This window comes from Chionomys nivalis, chromosome 21 (genome assembly GCF_950005125.1).
Source record: "Chionomys nivalis chromosome 21, mChiNiv1.1, whole genome shotgun sequence".
Classification (NCBI taxonomy): Eukaryota; Metazoa; Chordata; class Mammalia; order Rodentia; family Cricetidae; genus Chionomys; species Chionomys nivalis.
The window spans coordinates 28057608-28083960 of NC_080106.1; the positions used below are offsets into that span (position 1 = coordinate 28057608).

The 26353-nt window shown below is 34.3% G+C and overlaps 1 protein-coding gene across 8 annotated transcripts in view; it reads left to right on the plus strand.

Annotated features, from left to right (window-relative positions):
- The window catches only part of Cdh8 (cadherin 8), a 334430-nt gene that overhangs the window by 269935 nt on the left and 38142 nt on the right, over positions 1-26353 (plus strand). For 5 of the 8 annotated variants that reach the window (XM_057753478.1, XM_057753479.1, XM_057753482.1 and 2 more), the window contains exons 9-11: positions 3375-3496; positions 17044-17161; positions 22959-23072. In XM_057753478.1, the coding sequence (XP_057609461.1) occupies positions 3375-3496; positions 17044-17161; positions 22959-23072 (354 nt within the window). The remainder of the gene's footprint in view (positions 1-3374; positions 3497-17043; positions 17162-22958; positions 23073-26353) is intronic. The other 3 variants (XM_057753484.1, XM_057753480.1, XM_057753483.1) reach the window with 1 other exon arrangement.

The window sequence follows — 26353 nt, forward strand, 5'->3', positions numbered from 1 at the left end:
GGGCCTTGAGAGAAAGTATGATACAAGAGAAGCAAAAGGACATGGCTCATAAAATACAGGTGTAGGCATAGGTTAAAAGTTATTCAGACTCCATAAACTGTACAAAATTACCTTATCAGGAGAGCAAGTAGTAAATAAGTAAAAAGACAACAGAAATTTGTCACAAAAATATGATCCTTATGTTCAGCTCCAAATTCTTCCAACATAAAAAAAAAAATGTCTCCTTGCTTCAAGATCATTGACTTAATATCAAGGGAATAACACCTTAATCTCTTTAGAAGATGGATGGCTTGATCCATTCTTGAAAAAGGATTCATTAGAGAAAATGAGAATGGCATTTAGTAGTTGAAAGTGTATTTAGTTACCCTGAAATGCCATTGTTTTCTACAAGACAATTGAGGCTACCATCTGCATCTACTGCATTAATGTCACTTTTCAATGCAACAGAAACAGTTTATCTTTTCCTTTATATTTTTAAGAAAAAACATTCCAAAATGCTAAATAAAAAAGAAAATGCTGATGTATCAGTATTAGAGTTCCTAGCCAAGATATGTAAGATCTTTGTTCCTACCATACATACATACATACACACACACATACAATTAAAGAGAAAGAGAGAGAGAGAGAGAGAGAGAGAGAGAGAGAGAGAGAGAGAGGAGAGAGAGAAATTAAAAATTTAGAACCTGCAATAAATGATCACTTTTAAGTACTTAGAAGAAAGTCTATATGTGTTTGTGTATAAAATGTGTGCACATAACATCAAAAAGCAAACAACAGCTACCACCTACCATCCTGATAGATTTGGACTTATCAAACATTGTCAGTAAGCCTGACTCAAAGGCTTACCATGCTGTTCACTGCAAAGGATCAAAAAGGATCAAGACACTGCTTAAGGTCCAGGACAGATTTTCCCTGTACTTTTCTATGCTCTGCAGTGACAGTCTTGGTATTGACTATTTGACACAAGCAGCCTATTTAGTTTTTGATAACCGCTTAGTAATGATATCATTAAGTTGAATGCAATAGTATTAAATAGACATTCACTGTAATTTTTCATATACAAAATAATTACATTAGGAATTAAAATGAATTAATATTATAAAATTAAATGAACAACCAGCAGTATTTTACTGTTAAGATATGTGAGATTTTAAAAAAAATAATTCACTAAGGGGGGGCTTTCAGTGATAAAACAGAACCCTAAAATAGTGAGGTCAAATTGTACAACTTCTCATGGAGGGTTGTAGATTGTAAGTACAATTATTAGACAATTAGTCCTTATAGAATTCATCAGAGTCAGTGTGATATCCAATTTCAATTTCCAAAGATTTCTAAAACTCAAGACAAAAACAACAAATGTGTGAACATTTGAAGATTTGGTCCTGTTTAGGTGCCTGAGGATAATCTATATTCCCCAAATTTTGCAATAAAAATGGTTCCTGTTAGAAAGACCAAAGCTGAATAAATTTTAATATTATTACAGTATAAAATATTTTCTTTTAACAAACATAATATACACAGTGCTGATAATACTGAAAATTACCAAATGCAAAGGCTAGAATGTACCTAAATACATGGCAGGCATTGATAAATAAGCTTTATTTCTTTCACTATAAGATTTGCAATAATTTTATCAATAAAATGTTAAATTCTGGACTTTCAATTTCCCTGGGGAGAAAAATGAGTCAAAACAGCAGTGAAGGAGGGTAAGTTAGGGTTCTAAACTTTGTTTTCTGTAAACACAATTCATTCTACATTGCAGGAGCGCTCATGGTCAGGGTAGAAAGTGATATAAGCCTTTAAGGACACAGTCATTTTGAATTTAAAGTGTAACCTTTGCAGAGTTTTGTTGACTAGACAAAATTTGAAATGTCATTTTCTTGTCTTAGAGATATGTGTTACACTGGTTTTAGAATTTACATTCCATTAGAGAGTCACATGCTTTCTCTATAAGAGAAGGAATTACTTCATTATGTAATAAACAACAAAGTAAAAAGGGCAAAACTTGGGAGGCATTGGATGCCATTATCTTTTTTGTTTCTTTTTATTCTTTTTTAATTAAAATTTAAACCTGCTCCCCGTTTCCCATTTCCCTCCCCCTCCTCCCACATTTTGCCCCCTCCCCCATTATCTTAATTTTCAGGAAGTTGTGTCCCATTACTTACATGAGAGTATTTCCATGTCATCAATGTCAGCTAAATATCATCAAATCAATTTTGAATTTTAGGGCATTCTTCCCCAATCAGCTGAATTCAAATTTTAAGGATTAGCAAGGAAGTAACAGTAAATTTGTAACATGGCTCTAATAATTATTTTGTGTGTGCTTTAGAAATCACTTTGATACATAAAAATAGTGATATTTGTAGGTTTTGTAGATTCTTTTCCTGAATCAATTGTCAAAAAGTTTGATATTAAATGTAAGCCTATTTGTCTATATTAAAAGCCAAATATGTTTTCCCTCACTATTTGCTTATAAATATTCAGTGCTTCAGTAACACAAATAAATAAATGGTCCTCTCCATTTCATTCTGTTTAATTTACAACAGATCAAAGATTATAACATGGTACAGTCAGAGTCAAATTGAATTGCATTTATTACTCACAAAAAATTATTGCCTAACCCAACAATACCATTAAGAACCAATCATATTGTGTGTTTGTTCAGACACATATATACATATATTTTATATTTAGTTTAGAATCCTAACACTTTTAGAGTTCTCTACTATAGAAATATGGAGTTCTCTACTATAGAAATAAAGACAGAAACATTGAAATACTATAATTTTATTTATATGATTGTATTTATGAAAATATCAGTCTTCTGGCCTTTTCAAAAAATATACTAACATTGATTTTTAATGAAACACAAAGTTTAAAAGATACATGATTGTTCTTCTCAAATTTTATCGTTTTCATGACTATTGCGAACTCCTTTTCAACAAATGATTTAATTCTACACTTGTACTGGCTTCTTAAACCTGAACTTAATAGATACAGGCTTAGAAAATAAAAGCTCAGAATGGGCACTTTTCTCTCCTAGTGAACAGATAAATCTTTGTTAAATACATTGATTTTCCTTTAAAAATTGTCTTTGTCAATAAACTTCATAAACACACTGTCTCTTAGTTATTTACATATGGTTCTTTGTGAAGTAAGCTCTAGAAAATGGTGGTTAGAATATTAAGTTGCTGTCTTTTTTTAAGGAGTGAATCATTTGCTGCTCTTCACCAACACTTTTAGGTTATACTCTACCTTCTCTAGTCGGAAAACATCCTAGTGAAGGGAGATAACAGAAGCCATAGAGAGGGAAGGTGAGTTACAAGTTCAAAGGAAACACCCTGAATGCTGATACTATTTTTTCCTTCCCATAGGAAACCACAGCCAGATATCTCGAGTGCCTGTTGCTATTAAAGTGCTGGATGTCAATGACAACGCCCCTGAATTCGCAGCCGAATATGAGGCATTTTTATGTGAAAATGGAAAACCCGGCCAAGTAAATATCTCCATGTTGTTAATGCTGAATATGTTTGTATACAACTGTCTCGTATTTACTTAATCTGCATCATCGTGTGCATTTGCATTGGTTGGCTCTACAAAGTCACAGGCATAAAACTCATCCAAATGGGAATAGAGAGGAATATTTGTCCTTTTTATTTATTAATTCTCCTCCTACTTATGACCAAATTGTCTCATAAAAGTGGAATGATCTGCTCTGCTGTGAACCCAAAGCCAAATCATTGTCTTGGGATTCATCAGATATGGGTGATGCGTGGGAATTGTCTTACAGTGCAGGAGCTTAACGCAACCTTCAAATGACAAGAATCTAATCAGCTGCTCCTTGCAGGCATGCATTTTTGCTTTTTATTTAAAAGAGTAACACTTAATTGTTGGCCCAGGAAAAGCAGTAGTTTATAGGAAGCTTTAGGTAGCTATTTTTATGTCAGTACATGTGTATGTAAATTTAGGCAATCATAAGGTAGATATCAATTTTTAGAAATGCCCATAAGGCAATTATATGTGTAATGATGGGACTCATATTGCATAGATAGAAATAATGAAGACAAAAAGATAAAGGGCAGAAAATAAGAGCATAAAGCAGAGAAGACAGAAAGATGAAAATACAGGAAAACAGGGAAGAAGGGAGGGGATGAGAGAGGGAGGAAGGGAGGGAGGGAGGGAGGGAGGGAGGGAGGGAGGGAGGGAGGGAGGGAGGGAGGGAGGGAGGGAGGGAGGGAGGTATACAGGGCGGGAGTGAGTAAAAATAAGAACAAAATCTCCAGAAGTCACTATACTCTGAATGTTGAAATGAAATTGGCCTATGTAAAGTATTACAAAACCACAAATGTAATAGATTTATTTTAACAAGGTGCTGAAGTACTGTATGTTTAAGAAATTTATCATTTTTCAACTTCCTAATTTATTTCTGGATGGTGACATTTTCATTTAAATAAACAGCAGCTGACAGCATGACACTGGAGTTGTTAATCCAACTATTCTTGTGCCTCATGTGGGTGTTAGGAATTAAACTTACTATTTGCCAAGAAGCTTACCTGACAAGAGTCATACATTTTTATCCTAAAAGAATAGGACTGTAGCTCTCTAACTCTGTTTTCTTATTTGATATTTTGAAAGGGATGAAGGGTTACCTGCCCATAAAACAATGGGCAATTTCTTCTAGACTATTCTTGCTTAATGCTTAGGTTCCCACCCACCCCCAGTCTACCAAAAAGGAAAGCAAAACAAAAGAAAACAAACAAACAAAATGAAACACACACTTCATGCACAGCAAAGCTAAAGTTCTCAGAATAAAATGCATCATCTTTAAGTAACTAGGCAATCAGCCTTATGATGTTTTATTTTCATGTTCCAAAATTAGTTTTGTTTCTTAAGTTTACAACCTAGAACTGCCAAGTATGAATCATACCTTTCAAACATCTTCCATTTATGGACCCTATTAGCAGGATAAATCACGGTGTGCTTGTATGTGTGTGTGTGCATGTACACACATGTGTGCAAGTGCCTGCATGAACAAATATCAATGATACTATTTAGCCCGGGTGCTGGATTAATAAGCATAGAGATATTGATCAAAATGTAGCAGGTCAAGTTCAAGGATATGGTTGTTACATGGACCAGAAAACTGATAGGATAACAGAGCCTCCACAGATAGAAGTGAGACATTTATATATCACACAGGCTCTGCAAAAATGCATTAGAATTTAAGCAGAACTTCTATGTTTATGCAGAACTCATCACACAAGTTCAGAGTCAATGGCATTGACACTAAACACATTGGCCTCTGTAGTGGTATCGACAAGAATGCTGCATGGATCTCTAAGAATCTGGACTTTTACCCTGTGGAATTTGATTGTTTGTAAGGATTTAATGACTTTTTTTTTCTGCAGTTCTTATCTTCAGGAAAAAAAAAAACAGAATAAAATTCAACACAGTGTTTCCCCACCTCTTCTCTGCAACATCAAAATAAAAAGTTTATTCTTTGTTTTATGAATTTTGCAAGTCACAATGAATGGTTTATTCTGTGAGCAATGCGTTTGCCATGTGTGTGTGTCACTGCACTGTGTCCCCTATGAGTGTGATTTCAGACTGCTTACTGGATTTTATTTCCATGAAGGGATCAACCATTCTTTTGCATTGGTTTGGACCATAGATCTGACTGAGTGAGGCATCTACTACTGTTTATACAATTTCCTCAAGCCCTCCGAAATCTTTGTGTCACCAGAATTCATATAGGTTTCTTCTTATATCATTCCTGTCTAACTTTTTGTGTTTAAATACCTAATTCTTATATTTTATCTTATTCTTACATTTTTATTTGTTACTAAACTTTATAGTGTGTACTTGCAAAGTTTGAAACATTTGCATTTTTTTCCTTTCATTACTTAATTTTTCTAGATAATCCCTCAGTACATAGCACAGGATGACTTAGTACCCAGAATTTTACTGACACTTCCCATACTCTTAACCTTTCTGCCTCAGTCACCCCAGTATTGTGATTACAAGCATATACTCTCATTTTCAGCTATGCTATGTGTTTGTCATTTCTCATAATATACCACAAATGGCTAACTCACTATGGAATTACAATGTTCATCATTAGAGATCATAATATCATGAAAATAAATAAATAAATAAATAAATAAATAAATAAAAGTATCACTCACTACATCAATAGTTATCTTAGTATTGTTCAATGATTTATGTTGTGCACCTGAAATACACAGATTTCAGAATAAACTTGTAGAGAGACAGCTTCCTTGTAGCTTTTGCACCTGGAGAAATTTAATAATACTCCATGGCTAGCTCTTAAATATACCCATTATAAGTGATTGGAAGGGTATATGCAAAGCAACTTAACATACCTTATGATAGAGATAGAGAATCTACTTTAACATACTCATATCAACAGTATTTGATTTCTCTACACACATCCAGAATCTTAAAGAAGGCAAAGAAAGAGGACCCTTTGCCCTATCTGGGTAATCAAGTCTACTTCATAATGCATCTTATTAAAAGAGGTGTAACTGTCCTTCTGAAGGAACCTAGTGAATCCTAATGTTTCCTATGACCTTCTCAAAATTCTGAAGCCAAAGACAGAGTTCATAAAACTGAGTTTCTTGAGAGAGCAACAATAACTATCATAAAGAGTCTGGAGTCACTCTCCATCACAGAAAGTCCATCCAAATCCTTTTGTTTTTGAATACATTTAATGGTCCTGCTAAACAATAAATGTTAATGCAATATTTTGGATCACTATTCTCTTTAAACACCGTGTATAAATTATATGGGTAAGTGATCTTATGTCACATGATATCAAGTGGTATACAGCTGCAGAATTTAAGTCAAGCAGAGTATGATTTTGCTTGATCATCTACCAAATAATTAACTATCAGTTTTATGAGATGCATAGAAAAGATCTCTTCACTTTTTTTTTCTTTTTTTTTTTTTTTTTTTTTTTTTTTTTTTGATTTTCAAGACAGGGTTTCTCCATAGCTTTTTGGTTCCTGTCCTGGAACTAGCTCTTGTAGACCAAGCTGGCCTTGATCTCCCAGAGATCCGCCTGCCTCTGCCTTCTGAGTGCTGGGATTAAAGGCATGCGCCACCACCGCCAGGCTAAAATCTCTTCACTTAATCCTAACTAGTGCCCTGGATAAAACTGGGAGTGTGAATTGCATTTTAAAATATGTCTGATAATTCACACCTCTGGTTGAGAGGGTGTTTATTGTCACTAAGTGTCACTGAGCATCACCAGGCCTTGGCTAAGCATGAGAAATTTAGTGCCATACAATATCTAAAAATCAGACTTTTATCATCACAAAATTTTCTTTCTGCTCCATGTACACTCATTTAGAATTTACAGATTTTCAAGAAATCCTTTCAAACACCCAACACAGAAAGAAGCTACATGGACCTATAGAGGTAACAATACATCAAGAAAAGTCCTCAGATTATAAGATAAATTCCACAGGTACAGAAAACGTTGGTCTTAGGAGTTCAGCCAGAGTCTATCTGAAGACAATGGGGAACCCAGCTGGACGGGAGGAGGAACAGGTAACAAATATTCAGAGACTAGTATCTTCCTTAAGTGTGTTCACAACTCTACATGTAGAACCACACATGGGGAAGCAACGTAGATCAGCAGCCACAGCTGGCCAGCGAGATTTCAGGACTCTGCCCTGCCTCTTACTTCCTTGACTGAATTTTCCTAGGGTTTTATTTCAAATACTAATGTCTTGCTTACTATATACAGGTTACCAGCTGCTTCCTCCCAACAGCTCCTCAGCCCAGGAACTAAAGAGCTTTTTATTTTGCTGTGAGTCAAGGTGTCTTGTTTAGTCTTCAAAATACTTGGACAACTGGTTGTTTAAGCTTTTCATTCCTTCATGAAACAGTGTGTCTTGTCCCTATAAATGAATGTATTGGATCATAATGTGAGTTTCATCAATGTCTATACTAATGGAAACATGCTATTGAGAAAGAAGTTGGTAGGTCTGGTTTATAAAATGAATATAACAAAATAAAAATATTGGCTTATAAATGTTACCTATCTTGGCAAAATTTTAGCCATTTAGTATTTAGTATAGAATTATCACAGCTCAACAAAACGCAGTCACTCACACTTCTGGATGATATGTAGCATAGTTAGTATAAAAGGAGAGTAACAATAATTTATAATTATGTTTTAAGTTGATTTCATTCAACAATTAGACATATTTCAAAAGTTAATTTCTCAAATATTATTACTGAAACATTTGCTTTACTCTCAGATAGGCAGTATACATACCAAACTCTTCTGATGAAAATTTGTTCATTTATGTATTGAACAATATGAATTATGCATTTAGGGTGTACGAATCATTGTAACATCAATTTGGAAAAATATGAAAGAAAAGAAGAATTCTCTTAAAGCCAATGAGGAAGACATTGTAAACATTATTTAAGAGGTTTAGTTAGAAGGAAACAAAAATTAAACACGTAACAGAGGAGAACAACAAAATTGCAGGAATCTCACGTAAAATTGTTTTTTTTTTATTTTTTGTTATTTAAAGTGTAACTAGAGAATGAGAAAAGATTAGGCACACAGGGGACTTTCTAACCATCAACTTAAGCCAGTTCAGAATCCACAGCAATATCTCTGCTTGACAACCGAGGACATCTGTGAGTCAGAATACTTTCTAGAATTCCAAGTCCGAGTAGAATTTGCACCAATATTTGCAAGTGCAAATATACATTATAAAGAGGAAAGAGCCTTTAGGATACTGTAACTGCCAAGCATATTAGCTAGGCCTTTTGACTCACAGAGTCCTTTGGTTGACAATAGAGACAGAAGTAACTTAAACTGTTTGCTATTAGGTGGGAATTAATATGTAGAATCACTTAACATATTATCGGGGTAGCTGTGCAATTTGACATTTTCAGGAATTGCAAAACTATAGAAGCCAAGGCTGAAGAAAAGTGTAGTGTTTCCTTTTCTACTTTTTGTTTGAGACAGAGTCTCATGATGCCTTACTGACCTGGAATAGGATACTGGAGACCTGGCTGGCCTGGAACTCACAAAATTCCCCCTGGCTCTGTGTTGGGATTGAAGACATGCACCATCGCACATGAAGTAAAGGTTTCATGAGACTACAGAAATGTTTCAAACTCAGTTCCTGAAGGTGCCAAAACCTTTACAAAATCTCATTGTACTTCCCAAGGAAGAAAACTTTTAAAATGTTGTGAGAATGTAGAATAACTCTTAGAAATCTAGCCATGAGAACATTAAGATTCAGAAGAAAAATAAGAAACACCATCAAAGGTGGAAACATATATCAACTCATAAGAAAAGTAATATACTATACTCAAACACATTCTGGGACACCTTGGATAAAAAGAAAGAAAGCTTCATAAGAAAAGTAATGATAATTATCCTTTGACAAGCACAGGGAAGAATGAATCTGTAACTTGGTTCATTTGTTTTTCTGTTTCTGAGATCTTTTCTATGAAATATAAAGCAACAAAATAAAATGAGGGTGCTTTGTAAGATGTGTGAAGCACTTTACAAGGGATTTAGTTTCAACCTTCCTATTAGCCCTTTCCTGAGCTATCTGCACACCCAAGTGGGAGTCAAGGTTAATTTAAACCAGAGGAAACTGATGATGTAAACAGAATACCTGAAATACTATTTTTTCACTTGAGTTTGGGTAGAATAAAGATGGTTAGTTAATTGGGGTCCATAACCTGTATATGGAGAAACTTTATGCAGAGAAACCTTGTTAAGTGGGCTATTAATAGGAGTATAGTTTGAAGAGCACAATTCTGAGAGCATTAAAATGATTTTTGATAAAATATTGTTAAAGAATATGGAGTAAAAACAATACAAATGTAATTCATAGCTAAGACACCCATTTTGTGACTCAGCGTTAAGGAATGATAGCTAATTTAAACTCTCATATTTTTGGAAACACCAGGCAGGCAGATATTAATATATTCATACACACATATACATATTGCTTTTACTTTTAAGGAAAAGCTTCATGTAGCCTATGTCAGTCTGGAACTCATTATGTAGTCATAGGTAGCATTGAACTACAGATTTTCATGCCTCCACCTCCCACATGTCTAACTAAATATTTAAAAAATCGACTTTTTTGTAATTATATAGCAATATGGGTTGAATATCTCTAATTTAAAAATCCAAGATGTAAACTTCTCTAAAATCCAAATGTTTTTGTACTCAAGTATGACATCTTATATAGAAAATTTTACAGCTTGTCAGAGGAAAGGTTACAGCACAAATACACTCCGGAGTACAGCTTGTGGAGGAGTATGAGAGTGTCATGAAGAAGTCCTTGGGTTCAGTCCCTAAAGATACATACAGAGAAAAGTATGTTCGGAACAAGACAAATGAAAATTATATCAAATTATCTTCAGATACCATATACAAGTGTACATAATAAAGAAATGGATTTCGTTTATAAACTAGACTCCCACCCTTTATATGTCTTTTTGTAAATATGCAAATATTTTACAATTTGCAAAATATTTCAAATATACAGTACTAAAGCACTTTAGATAAAGGAATAAACAAATTCTGAATCTTTGAAAAGTGTCGAAGACTAAAAATAAAATATACATTAATAGAAACATACCTGTTTTGTCGTCTTGTTATTGTTACATATTTTGAGGTGACTTCCAGAAGTACAATACAAATATATCCTAAATAAGTCAATACCATAAAGAATAAGCTATAGATTATTTTTTAATAAATCAACTGATTATTTATAAGTGTCATATTTCTCTATGGAGAAGAAATGATCAGATACCCTTTTATTATTAATAGTATGAACTTGTGGATTAGGATTGGTTTATGAATTTGTTTAAATTTTTCAAATTCCCTGGTCTACAGAGAGGAACACATAGTGTCTAAATCTTCTTCCAAACCCTTGTCCTTGATTGGGCTGAGATTGATGATCATAAGAGAAAGGGTAATAATGTTTAAAGTTCTAAAGTGAATTCTAATTTTATAATTTTTAAACTTATTAACTCCTCAGTAAGAATTTAGGATAAGGGGAAAGTCACGTGAACACAAGTACATGTTTGTTCCGTTTGATTTCCCAAAGTGTGGGCACGATCATGCTTTTGAAGAAAGCAATCCCTACTCTAGATATCGACTTTGTATTAAGGATTAGACTTTGTATTAAGGATGCAAATTGGGTACAAAATGTAATCAGAGATAGTAAAAAGATAGAGAAACTGATAGTCACAGTTCTATAGCCTTCAAGTGATATGAAGAAACCTTCCTTATTTCTATGAAGGTAGATGATAGTATTTCTAAAAGTAGGTTTCTGAACACAACTTGAGCTATAGCATAATAATCAGTGAGGTGGGGTGGGGTTGTGAGTGTGCAAGGGTGTGTGTGCATGTGAGGATGTGTGTTTTATTTGTATTTTTTGTGCGTGATACTAAATAAGATTGAGAAATATTTAACTGAACCAAGTTTAAGAATATTGGCTTAGCAATATTTTGTTTAATTGTATTCTCCTTGCATATATGAAGTTCATGATTTTCCAGAAGAATTTTGTGTGGTACTTTGGCTCTGTAACTTATTTCTGATTATAAAATATTTCAAATTTATATTAAAAGATATAGATAAAATTAATGACTGAAAGAAATCATTACCTTTTAAGAATAAAAGATAGGACTCAGCTCCGGAATTAATGTTTCCCTGCACAAGCAGGCATTGGCCTATAAACTATGTGCTAATACGTTGAGCATGGAGAAGAGACAGATTGTGATTGTGAAGACCACTACATTTACCTGTAGACGAAAACTCACTAATTCAGTATTTATAAAGCTCTATAATACATGGAGTGGTGGTTTGTTTTTAATATTGGTTATGTCTGGGGACATAAAAAATATGATACATGTTTGGTCAGCAAAAAAACTAACATATCTAAACATGCCATTCAAAAAACATCAACTATATTTCCTTAAATCAGTTTAGTGCCAATAAATATGAGAGGGAGAGATTAAACATGGGATGAAGGGTTAGGCTTTTCTTAGTGGATTTGTGAGGGCCCAAATTTCATACACTTATCTAAGAGACCTTGAAATTTCTCATACCCTTCCTAGGTCCTTCTTGTAGCTCACCATTTATGATGCATGTTCTGAAGGTACATCTGGCATGTTGGAGACAAAAGGTGTTTCCATCTATAAAAATGACTTAGGAAGTCATGGTAAATAAGGAAAAAAAATCCTGACCAAGACTGGGTGGCTAAAAAATTAGCTGACACATTCTGTCAATAGCTTTTAAATGGATATGAACTTTGATTACATCTGGGTTCTTTTCCTTGTTTTGATATAATTGGGGGTATTGAAGATTTATTTGTGTATGCTTCCTTTAATATCTGCAATTCTTCATTGTTCAGTAAATCATGATTATTTTAACTTTATTTTCATGAAAAAATATTTTAATGAAATATTTCTTGAAAAATAATTCTCAACAGTTTTGTTTTATTTGATTATGGACACCATAGATAATTGGATGAAAGCATATGCTTTTTTCATGTATGCATGTAAATTAATGAGTTCAAATAATTTTAATTTTGGGTTAAGAAATGTGAGCTACCTGAAATTTGTTCATCAGTGATCCATTTCTATCCAAGTTAAAAACTACTGCAAGAATACTTAGACATTATTTTTTATATCTATATCCACAATAAACTTGACAATAGGAGAAAAGAGAGAACTTTTTAAAATACTGTATCCTACAATCTTACACATTCCCTTCTTTTATTGACAATTTCCTTTACATCATCTTTTGATTAAATCACTGAGAAGTTAAAAAGTAACAATAAGAACATTTTCTGAATGACAGGGTGCTTTATGGCCTTGGTGACCATCATTGCAGCATTCTTAGAGAATATACACACAAACAAATGCTTACAAATATATTTATATCCATTGTTCTTTTCAGAATTCCTGAAGAATATTTCAAAAGTTGTAACACATTAGGACTTTCTTATCTTGCCTCTAGGTAGAGCTATGATTATAAATATTAATTTAGATATACATTTTAACTTTCAGAATCAGTAGTATCATAAAATTGTTGAAAGCAAGGAAAAGAACAACAGGGATATATGGTTCCCTTTTCAGTTCCCAACATGTTAGAAATCTAAGCTCAACTCTCCTAGAATGCATATATAGAAAATGTGAAAGTCCGTGAACTTTGGATGAACATTGCATACTTGTGAGAAGAAGGCAGTCTTTATCGAGACATGTTAAGGATGAGACATATTAATGCTCTTGATGTACTATTTATCCCCCTAAAGCTTATTTCTTAGGGCGTTATAGGGCTAAATAAGAAAGAAAATGTTCAAATTATCACTCATCTATCCATATATCCATTAATTTACTTATCTGTATCACGAATAATAAAAATCTAGAAGGTCATTAGGATGAATTTGATATACTTACAATTATCTAACATCTATTAAATAATTGCTTTCTGCTACTTGGCAGACATATACAAAACACTGAGTGGGAAAACTCTCATAGACATCATGTTTGGAGGCTTAAGAACAAAGTACTCATTGGTAATGTTCTATTGATCACATGATACACTTGTTATCAGATTGGATCTTTAAAAATGTAAATTATTGGAAAATACAATTTAATATGAATTTAAAGAATCCCATACAGATTTAGAAGCAAAGATAATCTAATATTTTATTAGAACCCAAATTATATTGTGATACATGTCATTGAATCTTTCTTTTTAGATTTTTTCTTTAAAAGATTCTTTGATGAGTTTCAAGAAATACAATGTCTGTGCACATCATAATTCAAGCCTGGCTTTGAAATGTATTTCCTTAATAATACCCTAAATACTCTTTGCTTTCTTTTCTGAAAGAGGTAAAGAAATTGTTTTCAGTCTTCATTTAAGCTGAATAAATATCATAGGAAATTTCAAAGCCTTAGTGGCCTTGTTGCAGTAAATTCATACAGAGAAGAGAAGATATGTAAACTGAAAATTAGGTACAGATCTCACATCTGTAAATTCTCTGGACATTTTTATAAATTTCCTTGCAAGATATTTTTAAGTATATTAAAAATCAGTGGAGGGCACAGTACCTCACAGTAGGAACTCTGAGAATTCCACTTGCTATCTCTGCTCTTGCTCTGTAACAAGACTCTCTAGGGGTTCACTCCCTTGAATACATCTGCACTTCTTTTTATTTCACTGTTTAAACTAAGTGTATTCAGATGTTATTACATCATTGAAAAATTCAGCCTTCTTAACATGGGTGTCTTAATGAATTTTAATAGCACAGCGTCCTTCAAACGATCTACCCTCCTCAACATTTAGATAAAGTGCTGAGGCAGTAGTGACCTGTATTAAAGTAAAATGAAGCATCGAATATAGTTTAACCCAAAATGCTAACTGCAATCAATGTATGGGATGTTTGGAAAGTCAACGAGATTCAACACTTTAATCCCTTTATTCCTAGCACGTCATGAAGATAGCATGGATTGACTCTTACAATAAACCCCTTCAGCCCTAATGACCAAAATGCATGAGAACTGCTCTTTTCAGTCATGTATTTAAAATGGCTTTAGGGCAGAATCACATGGATTGTGGAACTTGCGTGTTGTTAAGGCCTGCCCTGATACTTCCTGGTTTGTTAGTTCAGGGTAAAACGCAGAAAGTACATGTCTAATGAGTCCTTATTGACATTAATGATGGGAAAAGCATGCTTCATTTCCCGTATGACGTTCAGACGAAAGTTCTGAGGTGTGGTATGGTAAGTAGCTGTATTCCTTTACTACAGGGATAATAGATTATGGATTGCATGTGCTGTTTTCAATATGATGGATTCACTAATCAAATCACTGTCATGTGGGTCATTTAGTCAGCACATATGAGCCTTTTCATCCACATTATATATAAATACTAGGAATATTAGTACATAGTCAAGGTATACTATTAAAAAGCACTTAGTTGTGACCCCAGATTATCAAGAGACTATCTCTTCAACTATTCCATTATTCATTGAACTCTCATAGAAAATGGATAACTCCTCTAACAGTCTAACCTGGTTTCAAAAGGTCAGTGTAGAGATTTGGGTAAAGGCATGAAAGGGTGGCAAACCTGATTCAAAGGAGAACCCTGTCATCCCTTTGACTTACCACATGAGATTCTCACAGAGTTGTTCTTAAGTAAAGAGGTCAGTTTGCACTTGTCTCTTAAATAACTGTGTATTCAAACTGCTTCAAGGAGTTGTGTGAACTAAGCATCTTCTTACCTGGCCCTTTCGTTCAAGTTTTTTTTTTTTTTTTTTTTGACACTATGACCCCAGAGCTAATCCATGCCCTTAAGTGAAAGCTTATGTACTATGTGTTTAGCAAGAGTAAGCTACATTTCTTTCCTTTCGAATCTGGGTAGGGTTCGATTGCTTCCTTGTTTGAGTTACAATAGTAACTCAAAATTCTAGTTTCTAGAACAAATAAAACATCATGTAATCAAATGGTAGCAATGGTCTTAATAAATACATTAAAATGATTATTTTATTGGACTTTTCATAACAATATTATTTCAATGTAGAAAAATAATCAGAATTTACCCATGGGGGGAAAAACACTCTCTGTGCTTTATGCATAAAAAGAAATTAGGTTTCAGATTGTCTCAAATTACTTCCTTAAAGAAGGAACACTGTGATTTCTATGCAGAAAGTTTAACTCAAGAAACCTCTCTCTTAATGAGTGCCTCTATGCTTAATGATAAGTTGCACTTGCAGCTACTTAGAGTCATAGGTCATACCCAAACTGACTGTACTTATAATGAGTTATATAATGTAACTAGATACATTTCTTAACAAAATTTAAACATAACATAAACTTTAATTTTTTAGCTTTAATACATTTTCAAATGTATTTTATGGTACAATGCAAAGTCTCAAAAATACTGAAGTTCTAAGATCATAATTCTCACATTTGAATAAGTCATAAGCCACAAGATAAAGTCATACAAAATGATCTTTTTTCTTTCCATTGAAAATTTCAAAATCCAATGGAACATTTATATTCAAATATACACAATATATTTGGAACTATCATTATTTACTCAACATTTTATTATTCTGAGAGCACTTCCTTGTCATTACACTTTTGTTATATTGCCACTTTTGCTATTAAGATTCATTCTATGGGAAACATGTGATAGTTATATGCCATATAAGCCACATTTTTTTTTGCTCTTGTGCACTGTTTCTTGTTGAAGTAACCAATATCATGGAATCATAACTAAATATTAAGATAGTCCCCTGTCATCCTAGGAAACAACATGACATTGTTAGTATGAATCTTGAAAATGAACATAGCACCTTCAGTGGGATTCCAAGAATATTTGTCTGTCTGAACAGCAGCCGTTCTTCTGATCCCTGTCATATAGTTACCTCAGAGTACAAAGCCAAGCATTGTTTGATATATTATCCACTAACTTTAAAAAACAACATTCGTTATTGGAAGAGAACAAACACAGCTTCCCAGGAAGGTCTCCCGTAGGGAGTTTTGTGTGAGGGACACTCCATCTGGCATTTACACATATCCTAATGGGTAAAAAGCTGTTGTGAGGATTCAAGGTTGAGTCTTACCTCCAAGATCCTCCCCAAAGCCCACTCCAGTCACTGTAACAGTTCCAAATCTCATTCTAGATGCCCGTAAATACTCAAATTGGAAAGAAACCTGTAATTGCCCAGTGGAACTTTCAAATACACTTAACTTTGCTATTTCAAGCCACAGACATCAAATGGAAATGAAGGTAATGCTCTTAATTTTCATCAACTTATCACAGCTGAGGTTTGAAAGTGATGGATACTGCTCAAACCATTCCTGGCACAAACCATCCATGACGATTTAGAAAGCTGAAAATGAGTCTTTGGACCAAAGTACCAGACCACAAAAAGGATATCACTGGCCTATTACAAGCAATGGGAGCCCTCTGAAGTGATCAGAAATGCTGATGCCCATTTTATGTTACAGGTCATTCAAACAGTAAGCGCCATGGACAAAGATGATCCCAAAAATGGACATTATTTCTTGTACAGTCTTCTTCCAGAAATGGTCAACAACCCAAATTTCACCATCAAGAAAAATGAAGGTAAATATGCTGACTTTGTGAAATGCTGCAGGGTAGAACCTGAGAAATGGCAAGTCATTTCTCAATGCAAATGGGAAATACAGTTAAAATAATTTTGTCTTGGGTAGCCATTTTATCAGTAACATAGCAAGGTAGAAACCTAACTTCTTCTTGCTAATATTGAAATTATAGATAAAAAAATCTGTTGATGAAAATCGGTGTTATGCCTGGGAATACCTCAGTCATCCCCTTATTCTTCCAAGAAGACTGAGAACCTGAGATCTCTTTCACAGAATGAAATGGTTTGCACTTTGTAGTTGCTAACTTTTAATGGATACAAAATTGAGATATTGGTTTTAATACTGGACCAACATTAATAATAGCAAATATTTCACAAAAACCTTCTCGAAGAACTTTCTATACTATTATTTGGGAAGTAGTACAAACTAATTTAATTTCTCTAAAAACACGGAGAATATTTCTTTCTTTCTTTCCTTTTTTTTTTTTTTTTTTTTTTTGGTTTTGTGAGAAGGATTTCTCTGTAGATTTGGAACCTGTCATGAAACCAGTTCTTGTAGACCAGGTTGGCTTTGAACTCACAGAAATCCACCTGCCTGGGCCTCTCAAGTGCTGGGATTAAGGATATGTACCACCACCACACTGCTTTCTTCCATTATTTTTGAGAGCCTTACTAATATGGCTTAGCTGGAGTTAATTTTTCTGTGGTTTATTGTAAAGTAAGGTTCTAACTTAGCCTTTAAAAGTCCATTTCATTTATATATTGATATTTCTTCAGCTACCGTATTTTGGAAAAGCAATTTTAGCTTTAATTGGGCTCTCATATATTTATCTTAGACTTAACGATTAGAATATTAGTAATCTCTACATCAGATTTCTCATTTTCTTATTTATTTATTTATTAAAGAATTCTGCCTCCTCCCCACCCCCACCTCCCATTTCCTTCCCCCAATCAAGTCCCCCTCCCTCGACAGCCCTAAGAGTAATCAGGGTTCCCTACCCTGTGGGAAGTCCAAAGACCATCCACCTCCATCCTGGTCTAGTAAGAGGAGTATCCAAACTGCCTAGGCTCCCACAAAGCCAGTATGTGCAGTAGGATCAAAAACCCATTGCCATTGTTCTTGAGTTCTCAGTAGTCCTCATTGTCCGCTATGTTCAGCAAGTCTGGTTTTATCCCATGCTTTTTCTGACCCAGGCCAGATGGCCTTGGTGAGTTCCCGATAGAACATCCCCATTGTCTCAGTGTGTGGGTGCACCCCTCGCGGTCCTGAGTTCCTTGCTCGTGCTCTTTCTCCTTCTGCTCCTCATTTGGACCTTGAGATTTCAGTCCGGTGCTCCAATGTGGGTCTTTGTATCTGTCTCCTTTCATCGCCTGATGAAGGTTACTGTTCAGGAGGATGCCTATATGTTTTTCTTTGGGTTCACCTTCTTATTTAGCTTCTCTAGGATCACGAATTCTAGGCTCAATGTCCTTTATTTATGGCTAGAAACCAAATATTAGTGAATACATCCCGTGTTCCTCTTTTCATTTTCTTGTAGGTAATTTTTTGCTTTCCAAATGCTTCATGTAGAACTTATATTCAATTAGTTTAGGAAACTTTGGTTCATGATAGCAGTTTGGAATATTGGTATTGTTGCGGGAGGTCCTTCCGCTCCTCCAGCCAATAGCCGCTGAGATACCAGCCCATTGGGGCATGGTCTCTCTCCCTTTAAAAAAAGCGACCACTTCCCTCCTCGCTCTCTCTTACTTCCTGCAGCGACTAGACTCCCTTCCTGATTGCGCAGAGGGCTGTTGTCTAGGACGGTGATCTGTAAGTTTTTTCCCCTTTAAATAAATAGCCATTATATTAATCATAATTCCACACTAGTGTGGGATTGTTTATGACTTACGCCTTCGCCTTCATGGTATCTCAGTGTGAAGGAGGTTAATGGATTTGGAGAAAATTCTGTTATGAAATAAAATATTATTTTATGGCTTGTTAAATGTATCATGGCTTTGCCTTTCACTGCAATCTGCTTAGCTCTTTTGGGATGCTTTGATAAATAGTGATGCGTCACAGTAAAGGAAGCAAGAAGGTCATTATACAGACATTACTCACCTCTCCGGCTTTCACTATTATAAACATTAAAGTGTTTCAGTCTCTCGCCGTTAGGATGGAGCGCTGGCATGTTCATCATCCCAATCAGAAACTCTTATACAAGAACATTATTTTTGTGCTTTTACGAAGACAAGAAGGATTCATCTTTTATGGAAATCTTGTGTATATGCCTATGCTAAAAAGCCCATTCATGAATACTAGACTAACCTGAAAATATAAAATAATGTGGCCCCTGCTTATTTTGACCAGGAGATTACTGGTATCTGGATTATTTTTATATAAAATACTCTACATTTAAAAAATCTTCATGAAGTAATGTGTTCTCCTTCTTTATATTCAGAGAACCTTAGTTTTTCCAGCCCATTCCATAATTTCTAGAGCTGCCTTTTTAAAACTCTGGCCTTGGAAGGCCCTGCACCCAAGAGTTGTGTGAATGAGAAGGTAAATTACTGGATTCCAAAGAAAGTCTAATTTCAGCTTCTATTTAAAAGACAATATTTCTGAACATAAATTGTCATCTAATAATGAATGGATTTTCTCATTTCTTGCTGTAATTTTGAATTAGTAGAAAAAAAAAGCAAAGGAAATGTTGTGTTACACATTGCAATAACCATTCAGAGGAGTATTTAAAGCTGCATGGATTGTGTGTTTTGTTTTATAACTAGAAAATAGGAGACCAAATTTTGTCCTATTCCCTAGGTCTGAAAAGAAGTCTAAGTGTTACGAAATGACTCAGGATAAAAAAGAAAGAAAGAAAGAAAGAAAGAAAGGAAGGAAGGAAGGAAGGAAGGAAGGAAGGAAGGAAGGAAGAGATATCCCATGTACTACAACTGTTCATTTTAAATTATACAGTCATTTGTTTTGCAAATTGTGACTGTAAAATTTGTTTTTCTAAGGGGAGATTTTTTTATTAAAGAGAAAGAAGCTACTATTCATATTTATGTCTGGAAAACACCATAAACTAGGACTGTCTTGTAGAACGTAAGACATTTGTTCACTGTGACTTTGAGTTCAGGATCCAAATATTCAACATCCCCTCATAGAATAAATCATGATGTTGAAGGGCTTTTTGAGTAGATATGTAGTTTATACACAATTTGCCTTTGCCTAGATTGTAAATTCAAGAGCTCCTTCATAGGCTACTACTGCATTGCTATATGAATATTTACTGTGAAAAAAGAATAAAAACAAGATGTCTTGATAATATAGAGAAGCAATTAAAATAATCAAAGTTTGTCAATTTTAAAGTATTTGTATAGGTCGATAGACAGGTAGTATATAGACACAAACATGAAGAAATGGGACATTGTTATGTAGTTTGTGTTTTCTGCGTTAATGATAGGAGAAAGTATAGTCAATGATGATATTTTCGTTACTATTTACTGTGATATCTAGTGTTGGAAGTATAAGATAAAATCAAATCCTCTAATTATATTTGTAATTATTGATCATTTACTTCCTTTAATCTGTACTTTTTAATGGTTATGAATTGATGCTTCTAAACTGAGATATTCAGAATTTATACACTTAAAACTATGAGAATAGAAATTTTGCAATGTCCAATACATTCAAATCCAAACTTGATAGGTGAATTACTCTCCCACGTAATTTGATCTTCATGCAAACAGCTGAAAAACTGTGCATTTCCTGAGGAATTTGCAGCCATGTCTTCCAACTCAAAATTATTGTGATCTTTTTGCTTAAATAAATTGGTCCTCACGCAATTTTCTCTCCAGTAATTCATAATCAAAGACAAAATGAGATAGAAATGAGCTGTCTCTTTTATACTACACAGTTGAATGATTTCACAAATAATTCTCCTTCTAAGTATATAAGAATAATATTTCTGCCATAATAATATGGCCATTTTCAAAATGGAAGAAGGGTAAATGAAAGGTCAAATATGAGGAGCCATTTATATTTTGCATATGTAAACTTCAGAGCACCTTGAATCTTTTGATTTTGTGGTACAGACATTGGCTGCTTCATCTTATACTTGGGTGAATTTATAAACAAAGAGTTTTTGCTGACCACATTTCAGTATTGGCTTCAATTCTAACCGTGGAAATGGAAAATACCCAACAATTCAGTATAAGAAGACAAGGAAGATAAATGGACCTTTTACAGATACTGAAATATCTTGCTTTCAGGAAATTTGAGGTCTGCAGAACCTGCTTTTTTCCAGCCTGAACACTGTAGGTAAAATAATCTTTTGATTGGAATTGTAACATCACTGACTACTGTAATGGAAACTTTTGTGACTTGCATTAAAATATTGAACCGATTTAACACAGGGAAAGGAGGAAACTGTGAAGCTCTTCTTTCTAAGGAGGGCCTATGTGAGAAAAATACACAGTGAACTTAAACTTGGCTAGTACTTAGTCTTGAAAATATTTAGCTAAAGAATCAGAATTTCTAATTTGGTTCATCTCTCCTTGGAATCCTTCTAGTTACCCTTAATACTGCTGTAAAGACATCCACTCATGGGCTGTCATTCAGTCTTAGTGAGGATGATTCAGAGTTGTATGAGGTCATGGGGCCAACACCAGCATGACAGAGAAAAACATAAATAAGAATCTCACTCTAAACAAATAATTGTTTATGATTATAATTGATAATTTTAAATGATTATGTTTATAATTGGTAATGTAAATGACATGAATGCAGAATAGAGCTTTTGAGTAAACCTGTGTGGCATGAGTTCAGTATCTATAAAATATTTACTTGTTCAGATTATAATTAATGCTTTTTCTTAAGAATTCAATCTCAACTGATGGTCTACTTCAAGTATATATGTTTAACACATTTTGTTCTATCAATATGTCCACTGTAAGAATATTATTTCTAGGGCTGGAGAGAAGACTCAGCGGTTAAGAGCACTGATTGTTCTTCCAGAGATCCTGAGTTCTATTCCCAGCAATCCCATGGTGGCTCACAAACACCTGTAATAAGATCTGGTGCCGACTTCTGACCTTCAGGGACACATGCAGGCAGAACATTTTGTATACATAATAAATAAATAAATCTTTAAAAAAGAATATCATTTCTATAGATGATTTCCTGTGAATATCAATTCTCTCATCCATAATACAGGATAACAGCACCAGGCTTCCGCTGACCTCTGTTGTGATGCATACGTCTAAACTCAGACTGAGACATCTATGGGGATGTGGAAAACCACACATCAATAACCAGAACATGATCTGAATATAATTTTAACCCCTTTATCGTTCCTCTAGCTTATCGTTCCAACCAGGCCTCTTTATTTTTTTTTCTCTTTTCTCTATATAGCAGTAATTTCCAGAGTGACCTCATCAAGAAAGGCATTCATTTTCACTGAAAGATTTTGCAGCCAATCTCCTTATTGTTCCCAAGGTGGTATTTTAGAAAGACAAAGACTTACAAAAGAAGAGCCAGGAGGAGGAGAAGGATTCTGAGACTGATTTGTAGGTAGCAAAAGTTTTCCTCTGTGTTTCTTAAAATCTCTCTTATGAAACTGAAGCTCAGCTTTCTCTCCACAGCGGCTACTCCCTTTTCAATGCTTTGATTTACTTACTATCCTAATACTGAGTCCTGGGAACTCTAAGGGAAACACTTTGGCTAGATTGCCAAACTTTTTTTTTTTCTTAACCTTTGATTTCTGTCAGCTAATTTCAGACTCTTTATTTTCCCAAAATCAAAATTTGTGGCATAACCTAAAGCAAGTTTTCTGATCACGGGCCAGCCAGACGGAACATCTTCCCTCCCACGGAACCATCGAGAAATCTATTCTTCTGTTCAGGATGAAGAAAAGTTCCTCCTTCTTCTGCAGTTAAGTGAGTTACATGTTTCCAGGCTGAATTTGAGTATTATCCCTTTCACAGTGGATACGTCATGTAGACTCTTTCTGACTAGCATAGGCCTCCTTAATTCTTCATCATTCTAGGATGCTTTGAACTAAGAAAAGCTCATTAAAAATTACATTTCTTTTCGCAGGTGTACATTATTTGAGACACCATCCCTCAACAATAGCACATACATTGTTACTGTTTTTCCCCCAGGCAATGTACCTACATTGTAGCTGTGTGGATATGATAATGGATATCTTTTCTTATATCCCACTATGGGGACACTGAACTCATTTATATTGTAGTCATTCAGATAGCATACCCACCAAAACAAGAAATTGTTATTTCTATTTATTTTCAGCCATTGGTCATAAAGAATATGGGACTTCCTCTTCAATCATAAAATGCAAGGCTCAGTTTTCACGGAGAAATTCACGGTATCTCTAATACATAAAATACGATTATGTATAAAGCTGAAAAGTCTTCTTTAGGAATTCATTATTTATTGTTTATTGTTTTTTATCAGCGGCATGTTGTTGATAACAAACTACTTATGATTTATAAATTTCAGTTAAGGACACTATGTAAGTTAAGAAGAGTTAAAACCAAAGAAAAATCTATTCTATTTCATTCTAAGTTATGACTACACAATTGGTTTCAAAAACAATTCTATTTTCTATCATTCTGCCCATAAACACTTGATTCATTCTTTAGTTTCAAAAACACCAAACAAGTTAGACATCAAATTCCTTCCCCTTCATTTTTCCTGGAATATAAACTTTCCACTCTTTGTCTTCTCTATCTAGTTATTTTCTCATCATTGATAAGAATAACTCAAGGATCCTGTTTTTCCTCCTCTCTATTATTATCAGGTTTTGTGAAGTTTGCCCTGCTTGCTTTCCTTTGCAGTGCCTCATGGTTCCTGCTCAGTCAGACGTGAATCAAGAAATGTCTCTTTCACATACACTAAAGTTATTAATAATATATCGTATCTTTATTCAATCATTCATTTATTTGATATCCATTTATTTTGTGGCTCACACATGTCAGAGAGTGCTCTGTGAGTTGGGAATAACGTAGTCAATAAAATGGATATTGACTTTCCCTCCTATATAGTGTATTCTGTTCTCCTCGGGATTCACTTTTTGAATACCAATTGAATTCTCAGAGAGGATGCCATAATTTAACGGGTGTATTTGTCATATCGTGTAGAAATTCATAGGCTGTTCTGCAGAGTACACTGATTTAGAGTGGAATGATCCTCATTCTACTACTATACTGTCATAAAAGTTTCCTCTTAGACCTTACCCAATTTGTGAACCTAGCCCTACATAAAAAAGAGTTAGGTTTCATTGAGTCCATCATTTCCATCTTAAGAAATAATTTGACTCGTCGGAGTGATGATATCAATCTATAGTCAGGGACAGCTGATTCTCTCCTGAAATTCATATTGATGTTTCCATCATGAGAAAGTCTAGAGGAGGGATGCTGAAGCACTTTAATTAATGTGCAATGTCAAAATATGTTGATGAGTCCTTTATAGTATCACAGTAACCCATAGATATGGTGATTTCAGTTACCACACAGTGTGTGTGTTGTAAATGGCAATCCTGTTTTTCTTATGAAAACGTCATAGTTGTGATCTAGTCTGATTATGCATAATTCGTGACTCTTCTATCTCTATGCAAGGTTGTTTTATTAATTAAGGAAGGTTTTAGGTAATATTTGTAGAGGCCTTCTAGCTCATGGAAAGGGTATTTCTGTGTATGAAACTGGGTACATTGTATATTTACTGCCTAGTCAACAGCACCTACAGATGCTATGAAGGGAGAATGGATGATGAACTCTATAAAGGAAGGTAGTAATACGATGACCATTAGCTTTGGTTTCATACCCAAAGCTTGTTTACTAGAATTACTTCCATCTTTTGCTTGACTGTATTGTTATCTGACTGTTGAGGCTGCTTATTGTAGTGATTTGGAAAACAAAGTGAATCTTTGCACAGTAGACCGAGAACAGCCAATTTCTACAACTTCTCTTATTTACGTAGGTTAGTCTGTACTAGTTTATTGAAGGTCACCTTTTGATTTCTCTCACCTCAACCCAAAGAATTCACCTTCTACACATCTTCAATGAAACTGTTATCGCTAGAGTAGTAAGATTAAACTATTCTAATACACTGAGTGTACAAAATTGTCCAATTAGAAGGAAGATTACAAGCTTCAGATCACTATATAAAAGGTGCTTAGATAAGCCTTTAACATTGTGTAATAGGACATAACTGTTTGGTACTCTGTTGAAAAGGAATTGCCAGGATGAACACATGGAATAATGGAGTGAAATGCCAAGAGGAGTACCTGTCGTTGATTTAGCAGCCAATGTAAATGGACATTCCTTGTCCCTACCATCCACTCCCAAACAACTGACTCAGAGACTGAATATGAATTTTAAATGCTCGGCTGATAGCCTAGGCTTGTTACTAGCTAACTGTTACAGTTTAAATTGGCCCATATTTCTATTTATGCTTTGTCATGTGTCTCAAGTCTTGTTCCCTCATTTTATGAACATCTAGCTTGCACAGCTTCTGACTGGCATATCTCCTGCCTCTGCCATCCTTCTTCCCATCATTCTCAAATTGACTTTACGATTTAACTTCCTGCCCAGCTCTTGACCTGTAAGTATTTATTAACTACTGAAAGTAATGCATGTTGATATTGTAGAGAAGGATTGTTCCACAGTAAGCCAATATACTTTGTTTTTGTTCACAGTTTTTAAGACAAATCAAGCATATATATGGAAGTGATATTTGCTCCAGAAATTAGAGAATAGCATCATCATATATTAACATACTAGAGGGTATGATTAAAAGATCTTACTGCTCTGTAAGATTAAAGCCTTTCTCACCAACTTGTGGCAGAATTCTTGACCTATTAAGGGATTAAATTGCCCTCATATCCTAGAAGAACTCAAAAAGCCAATGGCAGGTGTTCCCAATATTTCAGAGTTTAGTAATTCTGCATATCTTCTATGGATGCAGTAAAGGAAACGAAAGAATTTTCTTAAGATATTAAATTGTTTGATTCAATTTTTTATTTGTCAGAAAGATGTTTCAGAAGAGAAGAGTTCTGAAGAAGTAAAATTTCTCAATTCTTGCATATTTAGTGTAGAAAGTACTGATATATAAGTGATTCAAATAAAGGATAAAACAATCAGCCAACATTGTTTTAAATGTAAAAGTGTCAGGAGATCTTCCAGGTTGGAAATAACCT